At 45.0% G+C, this 12,582-nt stretch overlaps 1 protein-coding gene across 4 annotated transcripts in view; it reads right to left on the bottom strand.

Moving 5' to 3' along the window:
• The window catches only part of RCL1 (RNA terminal phosphate cyclase like 1), a 57,274-nt gene extending 44,923 nt beyond the window's left edge, over positions 1-12,351 (bottom strand). For 2 of the 4 annotated variants that reach the window (XM_058695836.1, XM_058695835.1), the window contains exon 1: positions 9,502-9,654. Coding sequence is in view for 1 of the 4 variants with exons in the window: in XM_058695834.1 (XP_058551817.1) it covers positions 12,043-12,178 (136 nt within the window). In the remaining 3 variants the exon portion in view is untranslated. Of the gene's footprint in view, positions 1-4,799; positions 4,820-9,501; positions 9,655-12,042 lie in introns of those variants that run through there. The other 2 variants (XM_058695834.1, XM_058695833.1) reach the window with 2 other exon arrangements.
• Positions 12,352-12,582: the final 231 nt, after the last annotated feature.

Below are 12,582 nucleotides of genomic sequence, written 5' to 3'. Positions count from 1 at the left end.
TAGTAATACATTATGTGACAAATGATAAATTATATTTTAACTGAAACATATAACATCTTTCCTAAATTGTCAATATGTCCAGAAAAAAATTACAGAACATAATAAAATATTTTGAACAGAAATATTAATTTTATCAGAATACACAGGAGTCTACCAAAAAAAAGTTCACCATACTAAACATAGCATGAAAAAAAGGAAAAGAGAAAAAAACGAACTGAGATTTCAGATACGGAACAGATTTACAAGCCAAAAAGTAAATGAAAAAATAATCTCAAAAAGATTTTAAAAGTGGAAAATATAGCAGAAAAAAAATCAAGCTAATTCATTTTAACAAATACGACACAGGGGCACCTGGCTGGCTCAGTCAGTACAGTATGCCACTCTTAATCTCAGGGTTGTGAGTTCGAGCCCCACACTGTGAGTTTAAGCCCCACACTGGGCATGGAGCCTGCTTTAAAAATTAATCAATTAATTAATTTAAAAAATACAACACAGATCAATAGTCTCATTCATCTGTAAGAAGAAATAAAATGTGAGTTAAGAAAATCAGAAATAAAAAATAATATAATTAAAAAGAAACTATAATCTCTATGGATACATTTGAAATTAATATAGCTATGTAAAAAGATGATAAACAGATAAACAGAAAGAGAAATCTAAAACTAAGGGAAGGAGAAAATTTATCAATAAATCAAAAAGATCACTGATGAAGTTGCTGGCAAATGTTTTCCCGACATTCAAAGGAAAATAATTCTTATATTACGTATTCCAAAGAACAACAACAACAACAAAAGCACAGAGAAATGGCTTCAATCACAGAACAGTTAAGAGCATCACATGCAAAATAAAAAATTACAAACTAATTTATTCTGTTTATTTTTTATGTTTTTTAATCTTTTTTTTTTTTTTTTTAACATTTATTCATTTCTGGGAGTGAGAGGCAGAGTGTGAGCAGGGGAGGGGCAGAGCTGAGAGGGAGACACAGAATCCAAAGCAGGCTCCAAAGCAGGCTCCAGGCTCTGAGCTACCAGCAGAGCCCGACACGAGGCTCAAACCCACAGACCGTGAGATCCTGATCTGAGCTGAAGTCAGACGTTTAACTGTTTGGGCGCCCCCCAAACTAACTTCATTTAATGAGAACAAATGAGGGGCACCTGAATAGCTCAGTCGGTTAAGCATCTGACTTTGGCTCAGCTTGTGATCTCAAGGTTTGTGGGTTGAGCCACACATCCAGCTCTGCACTGACAGTGTGGAGCCTGCTTGGGATATTCTCTTTCTCTCTCTGTCTCTGTCTCTGTCTCTCTCTCTCTCTCTCTCTCTCTCCCTCCCTCCCTCCCTCCCTCCCTCCTTCTCTCTAGGCCCTTCCCCCACTCGTGCTCTCTCTCTCAAAATAAATAAATAAACTTAAAAAAAAAGAAGACATTATTAAATACAAGATTAAATACAAAAACGGAGGGGGGAGGATCAGGTAACTAGCGTAACTATTACTAAAAAGGCATCTGTTAAAATTCAATATCTAATTCTGTTTTAAAAAGCATGAAGAATGAATTTATTTATTGTAACAGACTTTTACAGATAAAAACAGAGGCCTCTTTAGAAGTTCAAGGAGAACATCTTCATTGGCCTTGGGGTAGGCCAAGATTTCTTTACAGGGCAGAGAAAGATTTATAGACTGGGTGACATTAATTATTATTAATGTACTTATTGCTCATCAAAAAAAACCACTAAGTGTGAAAAGACAAGTCACAGAATGGAACTAGTTATTTGCAATACTTTAACACAGAAGCCAAAAATTGTGCCATATTAATAAAATGTGATAGCATGCTATAGCAATGAAAATCAACTGCTGCTACAACAAAGATGAATCTTACAAACACGATACAGGACAAAGAAACCAGACATACACAAAAAATACAGACTCGGGGTGCCTGGGTGGCTCAGTCGGTTGAGCATCCGACTTCGGCTCAGATCACGATCTCACGGTTCGTGAGTTCGAGCCCCGCGTCAGGCTCTGTGCTGACAGCTCAGAGCCTGGAGCCTGCTTCAGATTCTGTGTCTCCCTCTCTGTCTCTCTGCCCCTTCCCCGCTCATGCTCTGTCTCTCTCTGTCTCTCAAAAATGAATAAACATTAAAAAAAAATTTTTTTTTAAAAATACAGACTCTATAAGACCACTTACATAAATTACGGTTAACATTTCAGAAATTTAATTTATGGTTCAAAAAGGCAGTTTATTACTTACACTGCAGGTGGAGAAAATGATGTGACAAAACAAGCATGAGAGGGGTCTCAGGGCTACTGTTTTATTTCTTGGCATAGATAATGGCTATGGGAGTATATCCCCTTTGTAGTAATTCACCAAGCTATATATCGATGATCTTTGCACTTTTATTAATGTGTAGTACACTTTGGTAAAAGTTCATTTTTAAGAAATAAAAACCAAGTTCAAAGAAAGAGTACCTTTAAAAAATATGAAAAATGCAAAGAAATCCAATCATCTCTCTAATTTACTATGCTAGAAATACCATTAAATACATCTCCAAAAAAAAAAAAAATGCAGAAGGTGTCAATACAAGGAAGAAATCACAATTAAGGGAAAAGTTAGCTTACCAATTAGGCAAGAGGATTTCACATACTTTGATTTGACCCCACATTTTAAGAAAGCATTGTCTTTGGCCTAGCAATTCCACATCTAGAACTCTATCCTGCAGAAATAGAAGTATGCTAGGAGATACAAAAAATTTTATTGCTGTTTTATTTATAATAACAAACACTGAAGATTACTTTTTTTGTCCCATACTTTCAGGTATTTATACAAAAACCTGTAAAAGAAATAAAATTAACAGTAGGAAATTTGACTCTCTGCTTTATACTGCTTTATGACCTTCCAAGTTTCCCATTTATATATAAATTCTTCAGTTGTAGTCCTTTTCTTTACAAACACATTGGGAGGAAAAATCATACAATCACGTCAATTGGTGTAGAAAACGCATTTGACAAAATACAACACTCATTCATAATAATGATAAACCCTTAGAACAATACGAATAGAAGGGAACTGTCTCAATTTCATGGAAAGCATCTTCAAAACAAAACAAAACAAAACCCCACACAGCTAACACTACACTTAGCAGCCAAACGCTGGAGGCTTTCCCCCTAAGACAGTGAACAAGGCAAGGCAGTTTGCTCTCACTGCATACTTAATATGGTGCTAGAAGTTTCAGCGAGTGCAGTAAGGAAAAGGAAATAAAGCCATAAAGTTCAGAAAGATAAAACTATTCCCATTTGCAGATGGCATGGTTGTTTACACAGAAAATCCAAAAGGGGTGCCTGGGTGGCTCTGTCAGTCAAAGGTCTGACTTTTGATTTCAGCTCAGGTCATGATCTCATGGTTTGTAAGACTGAGCAGAGGGGCTCTGTGCTGAAGGCATGCAGCCTGCCTGGGATACTCTCTCCTTCTCTCTCTGCCCCTCCCCAGCTTGCGCACGCACACACACACACACACACACACACACACACACACACACACTCTCTCTCCCTCCCAAAATAAATAAACTTAAAAAAAAAAAATCCCAAAGACTCTACAAAAAGACTCCCAGAACTAACAATTTAGCAAGGTTACAGGATAAAAGATACACATCTTCTGAAAAATGAACTGTATTTCTATATACTAGCATTGAATAGATGGAGACCGACACTAAAAATACCATACCATTGACAACTGCTCAAAAAAGTAAAATATTTAGGTGTAAATCTAACAAAATGTGTATAGGACTCATATACTGAAAACCACACAAGGTCCCTGTCAAAATCCTAACAAGATTTGTGTTTAGATAAGACAAGATCATTCTAAAATTTATATGGAAAGGTAAAAGAACCAGAATACCTTATAAAATCACAAAAAGTAAGAGTAAAGCTGGAGGGATCAGCCTACACGATGATAGGCACAGTAATCAAGAGTACATGCTACTGGCCAAGGAACAGACCTATAAATCAGTGGAACCGGATTAAGGCCCCAGAAACAGAACCACACAAATGTGCCCAACTGATTTTTTTACAAAGGTACAAAAGTGATCCAATGGAAGAAAGATAGCCCTTTCAACAAATGGTGTTGGAGTAACTGGACACCCATAAAACCGAAAAAAAAAAAAAAAAAAAAAAAGGAACTTCAATCTAAGTTTTAAACCTAGTACAAAAATCAAATGTAAAACTATAAAACCTTTAGAAAACAGAACATGAAAAATCTCTGGGATCTAGAGCTAGGCAACGAGATCTTAGCTTCAACAACAAAAGCACAAGCCATAAAAGACAAATTTGACAAATTCTATTACATTAAAAGTAAAATCTTGCTCTGCAAAATACCACTAAGAGAATGACAAGACTGGGGGTGCCTTAAGTCGGTGGAGCGAGCGCACCTCCTGATGTCAGGGTCATGAGTTCAAGCCCCACACTGGGTATAGAGCCTACTTAAAAGAGAGAGAGAGAATGAAAAGACAGGCTCTAAAGTGGGATAAAATATCAGCCGTCCACGTATCTGACAAAGGGCCAGAACACATAAAGAGAATTCTCAAAACTTAAGGGTCAAAACAATCCTACTAGGAAATGACGTCCAAGGAGGCAGTGAGCACAGCAAGTACTACACCTATCACCCCACCCATGAAGACACCCATGAAGATGGCCAAAATAGAAACGGGGAGCCCACTGGCAGGAGGCTTCGAGGACGAGCCTGGGGAACCACGAGGCCCAGAGGTGGCATGGCGTCCCCCCCACCCCCACCCCGTCCCAGTCCTTGGTGGAGTACCCCCTCCGGCTCCTCCCGTGACGGCCACTGGCTGTGGCTGATGGCCGCCTCTCTGGACTATGGCGCTTCTGCACTGCCTGTGCCCGGACCGGCCACCCTGCAGCTCCCGATGGCATCCCAGGTGTGCGAGGACCATGGGCTCTGTCCCCTTCATTGTCTCTTTCCTCCTTTTCTGGGGTGGGGGGGGGGTGCTCCTGGGTTTTGTGATCCTCCTCTGAAACCGGGTTACACTCACTGGTGTTCCTCTTCCTTCTGAATGCCATCGGTGGCCTTCACATCAACAGCATCATCCACCCGTGGCCACCACCCAGGAAACGGCAGCCCGTCCTCCAAATCCAAGAACATCAAGTTCTACAAGAAAGTGTGGTCAAGATGGGACTTTTCCAACATGTGACCTCTGATGGGGAAAGGGGTAGGACAATGACCTTGAAACTGCTGCCTCTCAGCCAATGACCTTTGGAGGTCATCCAGAAAGAGCCCAGCAGATTCTGCAGCTGGTCTGCAGGGCCAGAGGCAGGAGGGGGCCTCAGTGCCACCAGCTGCACAGGCTTAGCCAAGTTATCAAGATGCTGATTTTAGAAGAAGTAACACATTTTAAAACCTTTCAGGGTTTTAATAATAAAATAATAATAAAAGAAAAATAAATAATTAAAAAAGAAAAATAATAAAAAATAAAGAGTGACAATGCAGAATACTGGCAAGGGTGTACAGAACCTATATCACCCCCACATTGCTGATGGGAATATAAAATAGTAAACCCACAATGGAAAACAGTGTGGCAGTTTAAGTATGCAAACTACCACACAACCCAGCAACTACACTCCCAGGCATTTATCCCAGGCAAAGACTTATGTTCACATAAAACCCTGTACACAAATGTTTATAGCAGCCTTACTCAGAATGGCCCCCAAACTGGTAACAATCCACATGTCTTTCAACAGGTGGATGGTTAAGAAAAACTGTGGTACTTTCATACCATGGAAGACTGTTCAGCAATAAAAAGGAACAAACTTGATTTAAAAAAAATCTCCAGAGAATCATGCTGAGTGAAAAGTCAATTGCATAAGGTTACTTACTATGATTTCACTTATACAACATTCTCTGAATGACAAAATTATAGGAATGGAGAACAGATTATCGATTGCTAAGGGTTAAGAAGTTGGTGGGGCAAGGAGGAAAAATGAGCGTGGCTACTGAAAAAGGGCAACTTGAGGAATCCTTGTGGTAATGTTCAGTGTCTTTACTCTTGCCAATGTCAATTTTCTGGAAATGATACTTTACTATAGTTTTTCCAGATGTTACATATGGGGGAAACTGGCTAAAGTATAGACAAGATCTCTTGGTATTATGTATTACAACTGCATATGAATTCACAACAATCTCAAAATCAAAAGTTTAGCTTTCAGGGTGCCTGGATGACTCAGACAGTTAAGCACTCAACTCTTAATTTCAGCTCAGGTCATGGTCTCATGGTTTGTGGGATCAAGCCCCATGCAGGGCTCTGAGCTGCCAGCTGCCAGCCTGCTTGGGATTCTCTCTCTCCTTCTCTCTCTCTCTCTGCCCCTGCCCCAAGCACATGCACACACACACACACACACACACTCAAAATAAACATTTTTAAAAAACAAAAAATAACTAAAAACTTGGTTTAAAAAAAAAAAAAGATGGTACGCAGTTCCATCTGGAACAGCATTTTACAGCTTCCAACCAACAGCAGATGTGAAAGAAGACCATTAGGATTCTTAGCGTTTGTCTTTAAAAGATGAGTATCTCATTTGGGGCTCCCAATAATTGTCAGGTGGCAGCAAACTGTAACAGTCAACAGAGGCACAAAAGGGCAGGTTCCCGATCAACAAGACACTATTCAATCTACTATCGTTACTAAAATAAAATACAGGTGCTCCTTGTGGTATACTAAGTAATGGGTGGAGGGCCTGGGTGGCTCAGTCAGTTAAGCACCCGACTCTTGATTTCAGCTGAGGTCATGATCTCAGGTTGTGGGACTGAGACCCTCCTCACTGGGCTCTGTGCTGACAGCATGGAGCTTGCCTGGGATTCTGTCTCCACCTCTCTCTCTGTTCCTCCCCTGCTCACATGCATGCTCTCTCAAAATAAATAAACACTCAAAAGAAAATAAATGAATGTATTTGGTCTTTGTCCCCAATTCCTGGCACAGAGCTCCTAAGACCCTTGGAAGTTCCAAAATAATAGGAGTGTCTTTTAAAATTTATTCATAAGGAGCCCCTTTGGAGGACACTTGAATTTATGCTGATGAGGTGACTTAGGATGAGGCCCATATACAGCCTCAGAATAGGACTGGTCACCAGAAAAAAAGTGATTAGAGGCTTGGAAACTTCGGCCCCACCAACTGACCCTGAGCGAAGGGGAGGCTGCCTGGAGATTAAATCCTGTAAAACTCTAGAACAAGGAGAGAACTTCCAGGCTGGTGAATGAACACACATGCTGGAAGGGTGGCATACTCTGGTTCCAGAGGGACAGAAGCCCTTGCTTCGGGACCCTTAGGGGCCTGGCCCTATATACCTCATCTGTGTGTGTGCAGCCGTATCCTTCATAAAATCCTTTATAATAAACTGGTAAATGAGTGTTTCCCTGAGCTTTGTGAGCAAATTATCAGTAGCAAATTATCAGTCCAAGAAGGGCGTGTGGGAACCCCCGATTTATACAGCCAGCTGGTCGTAAGTACAAGTGGCCTGAACGTGCGATTGGGACTTGCGATTGGCACCTCAAGTGGCAGCAGTCTGGTGGGACCGAGCCCTTACCCTGTGGGATCTGAAGTTATCTCCATGTGGACAGTGTCAGAATTGAGTTAAATCTGTAGTACACCCAGTTGTTGCTAGTTGAGAACAGGAGAACTGCTTTGTAGGGGAAAAAAACCCACACATCTAGTGTTAGAAGTATTCAGAGGAGAAAGACAAGTTTCCCTTACAATTCTCCTTCCAGAAGAAGCAATTTATGAACAGCCAGACTTATCCCCAAAACAACCCATCAATTTACCAAAAGATGTTTTCCTTTCGAAGGACCTCTATGTAGCATGTTTCAGCAACACATTTGAAGGAATTCTTTTCATGAAAACTCCATTCACCCCTCCCTTTTCAGAATCTCATCTGCGTGTGCCACACGCAGCACTCCCGTGGGCCCACGTAACTCCTCTCTCCAGTATCACAGGGGAACCCAGGCTCAGTCAGGCGACTGGCTCAGGGACGGGGACCGGAGCTCAGGGACCAGGGCCGGAGCAGGCCTGCGTCCTAACTGCTAACGCAGGGCTCCTCCTGCCCAAGTCTATCCTTCTGTTATTCCCACTTAAAACGGCCATCATTCTCGCGGAATTCTTTCCATTTGGACCTCACCTTACCCACTGTGAACCCAACCTAACCCTGCATGACACAGCCCTCAGGAAATCCAGAGACAGAGGCAGTGTGGACGGCTGCTTTATAACATGACAAGGAACAGCCAAGTCCATCATGCAGTTCAAAGGGAGAACAAGCCCGGAGAGCGGGAGCTGGCTGCAGTCTCCTTCCAGCCCTGCGGTCAACCTCACCAGCTAGTTTACCTGCTAACTATGCCTTGGCTTTCTACCTGCAGGAAAACAGCAGCCAAAAAAAAAAAAGAAAAAAGAAAAAGATTTTCTCCTAATAGGAAGAGTAGAACGAAACACAACTGTTCAAGTTTCTCAAGAGTGAAGCAAAAATTACACATATGGTTGTACAATTAATACAAACAATTCCAGGATCATCTTTCCTTGTGGTTCAAATTCTTCTCATTATGTACAATCCCTCTGCGTTGGAAGGAGGCACTTTTCTTTAAGAGATCAGCTTGTTTGCCTGAAGTCACAGAGTGTGACCCTGTGTCTCAGCCCCTTCTGAATCCCCGATCAGCTTTCTTGGTTGACATGCTGCCATTCCCAACCATCGGAGACACGGGGAAAGGAAAAGGCTTAATAAGTAAGTCTCGTATGCCAGGGTGTGTTTCAACATCCACACTATTGACATTTTGGGCAGAAGTATTCTTCATGTGAGGAAGTTGTCTGATGCATTGCAGGATGTTTATGGTATCCCTGGGCTCCACCCACTAGATGCCAGAAGCAGCCTCCCAGTCGTGACCACCAAAAATATCTCCAAAAACTGCCAAACGTCCCCCTGGGAAGCAAAACTGCCCTCGTGGAAAACCACTACATTATACGTAATACATACAAATACTTGGGAGCCATCACCCAAAAGGAACCCTTTAGACGGAAAAGAGAAGATAAAATCAAGGCATAATTCTCTTTAAAAGAAGACAAAGTTGAAAGTTGTGAAAAGTTCCCATATAGAAGCAGGAACGGATTTCGGACACCAGACAGCAGAACTATACTCGCAGGCAGAAGTTACGTAGTAAAACCAGCTAACTAACGTTTATTCTGCCGACGTGCCAGGCACTGTTCAGGGCACTTTGAGTGTTATTTCATTTAATCTTTACAATAACCCTACGAGGTTGGTAACGCTGGCCTCGCTTTACCGATGAAAAAACCGAGGCTCGGAAATGTTAAAGAACTCGCCCAAAGTCCAAGAGCTAAGAGCAAAAGCAGAACCAGGACCCAAACCAAGGTCTGACTCGGACCCAGCTCTTAACCACCCAGCTACTACAACCGCAACACATTAAGCATTTTACCTCAAGGTAATAAACAAAGAACTCTTTGACTTACAAGCTGTTCCCTTCACCGACAGTGATTCTGGCAGCCACCACCCTATCTGTCCAGACCGGCAGCAGATACAGAAAGTGTTCCTTCCATAAGCCCCAGGGAAGCCTCTGCCCTACCTCCTCCGAGTCCCTTCACAACGCTCAGCCCTTGCTCAGCCCTTCCTAGTTCACGTTACTCAAGCCACTCTCTCAAGCACTTCCTACTTCGAAAGCTCCTGGAGGATGGAGCAAGCAGCTTCTCATGTTTACACTCCCACGAAGCCTCGAAGCCTCGCATATACTGGGGCTCCGTAACCTTTTCTGAACGACTGCCCCTGAGGCAGGTCCCACGCCCCCCACCCTCCAGAAGGGATGATTAAGCAAGCACCTTCAAGAGACGCAAGTTTTCTACTTAGGGCGAAGATTTTATTGGATAGGCCGAGTTGTTGCCAATTCTCAGAACCTGAGTCAGAAAGAGTCAGAAAGGGACAGATGATTGGCAACACAGCCCCCTGGCTACGTCTTCAATCAAACTACCCAGGGCTTTCTCGACTACAACCATGTATCTTGTATCAGGGGCCACTTGTATTGACATCCATAAACAGGCACGTATGTGTGTGGATATGCATATGATAACATACACAGGGGTGTGTATACATATACATTTATCTCAGTTCCCTCTTGAAGAAATTAAGCAAACATCTACAAGATTTCTCAGGACTTGGAACCAGCACAAAGAACTCTAAATCAGGAGCCTCTTTTTTTTTCCCCCTTGGTATACTAATCAGGTAAGAAAAATAAGGCTCTACGTAGTGCTCCCCATAAAATACCAGCACACCCACCTGCCAACAAGCACTACCTCCCCCAGGTAGTGCAGTCTGGCGTCCTTCCAGGAAAAGTGCAAAGTGGCCCGGCCCTGTTGGAAGAGATGAGAGTTCGTGCGCGTGGCAGCGAAGAGAAGGTCACAAACAGAGGACCGGGGCAGGGGGGGGGGAAGAATCCTTTGGAACATTAAATATTAGTTTGGAGGCCACCTGTCGAAAGACAAACACTAAATTGTATCTTACAGGTACTATATTTTCCACAGAAATCCCAGGTTTCCAGGACACAGTGCTTCTATTCCTATTAAAACAAAACACACAAACAAACGAAAACTACGCCCAGTGTTCACAGAAGGAGAAGCTGGTCGTGCCATATCCAGCCAATGGCAAGTTCTCTAGAGTAACCTGGAGGTAAAGGGGAGAGCTGGCTGAGAATGCCAGAGGAAAGCAATCGAGCAACTGCTTTGCCCAAACAGACACAAAATACGGGCAAGAAATGCTGAGAATACCCAGCATAAACCATGCTTGCGGCCGCTCCTTAAACTTCCTCAGGGTTTCTGAGAAGTAGACAGAAGACAATCATGTAGCAACACAAACCTTTCTCATGGTCACCAGGTATGAAGGGTCTTCTGGTTCTTTCTTTGCTAACCCTCTGTCTCCATCAATGACATGGCATTTTCCCTTTATGCGCAACCAATCACCATTCAAGAGAAGCAGAAATGTAACCCTCCAGAATAGGCATCAGACAGATGATGAAATGGGCTGGCCACATAGTACAGAAGTTGGTGCAGAATTACACACTTCGACACGACCCACAAAGCTTCCAGGACCAACCACAAACCCTCTCCTTCAAGGTGCAGATAGGTTTTTCCTCCCCCTCCCCACCCCCCCACCCCCACTTTGGGGGACTCTCTCAGTTTGGGATAACCAGACAGAAGCTTTAAAATGCATGTGTCCAGGGGACCAGTTGAAAATCGGCACCACTTAGCTTGATCTGGGTTTAAATAGGGCCTGTTTTGTAATCAATCCACCGTTGTAGGGCAAAAGGGGGGCTCGGAAACCTGTAGTTTAGCGCTTGTCACCAAATCTCTTACTAAAGGCAAGGCAATTAGGCCCATGACTGTTAAAAAATGTATCCCAAAGCTTCCGTCCTGCGCACATCACAGATACGGCTAAAAACAAAGAATTTTTAAAATGTCTTTAATCCACATTCACAGAGAGGTGTGAGGGCAGCCGAGAAATCATGGCGACAGGGACAGCCGATGTCCATGGGGGCAGCTGTTTCTGAGACGTGTTTTGGGACAGGACGCGGAACCAACCAGTGGTAGGTACTTTTCTCTCCAAATCTCTCTCCATCTTATAACTGCCCAATCACATTTCGGTCCAGCAAACTGCCTTTATCCTTTGAGAGGTTCTCGGCGAGGGCGAGAGCAAGAGGGACCGAAGGCGGGCGAGGGGGCGATGCCCGGGATTTGTTGCAACACGTAGTGCTGGAAAACGTGTAGCTGTTTACTACCAGCGCCCCGGAGCCGCCAGCGCAGCGCGCCGCGGAGCACGCCCCTCGGGCCCGACCCCGCCTCCCCCACCCCAGCCACGGCGCGCCCGGGTGCGGGGGCGACGCGCCACTAGCCCTCCCCGCCGCGCCCGCGGGACGCGCAGGCTCCCCGCGCGCCGCCCCCCGGGGCATCGGCGCCGCACGCCCGCAGCCCCCACGCCCATCCTGCGCGCTGCCCGCCCCGAGGTACCTCGGAGGCCCGGGTTGTCGTCTCTGGCTCGAATCCTTCGGATTTTGACGGGGCGCCCACTCAGGGTGGACAGGACCAGTCGCTGGCGCAAGAAGTTGCAGCCCGCGTAGCTGAGGGAGTGCGACTGGGTCGCCATGTGCGCGCCCTCGGCAAAGGTGCCGGCGGCTGGGGCGCAGCGACTTCGGACGGGAGCGAGGGTCGCGACCCCGGCGGCGGCGGCGACAGCGGCGGCGGTGACCCGGGCTCTCTCTCGTAGCCCCGCAGCCCCCGGCGCGTCCACGTGGTTTGGAACAGGAAGACGGAGAGACGAGACACCGGGTCAGAGGGGAGAGGGGCGGAGTCGGTGACCGACACCCCGCCTCCCCACCCGACCGGGGGCGGCTCCCGCGCTGGATCTCGCGGCTATTGGTCCGCGCGAGATCAGGGCGGTGCCCATGCCGCGCTTCCATTGGCCAGCGCTGGAGCTGGGCGGTGCCCGGGCCGCGCTGCCATTGGCCCGCGCTGGAGTGGGGCGGTGCCCGGGCCCCGGCAACAGCGCCT

Source organism: Neofelis nebulosa, chromosome 12 (assembly GCF_028018385.1).
Source record: "Neofelis nebulosa isolate mNeoNeb1 chromosome 12, mNeoNeb1.pri, whole genome shotgun sequence".
In the NCBI taxonomy this organism is placed as follows: domain Eukaryota; kingdom Metazoa; phylum Chordata; class Mammalia; order Carnivora; family Felidae; genus Neofelis; species Neofelis nebulosa.
This window is presented reverse-complemented; position numbering and strand designations above follow the sequence as displayed.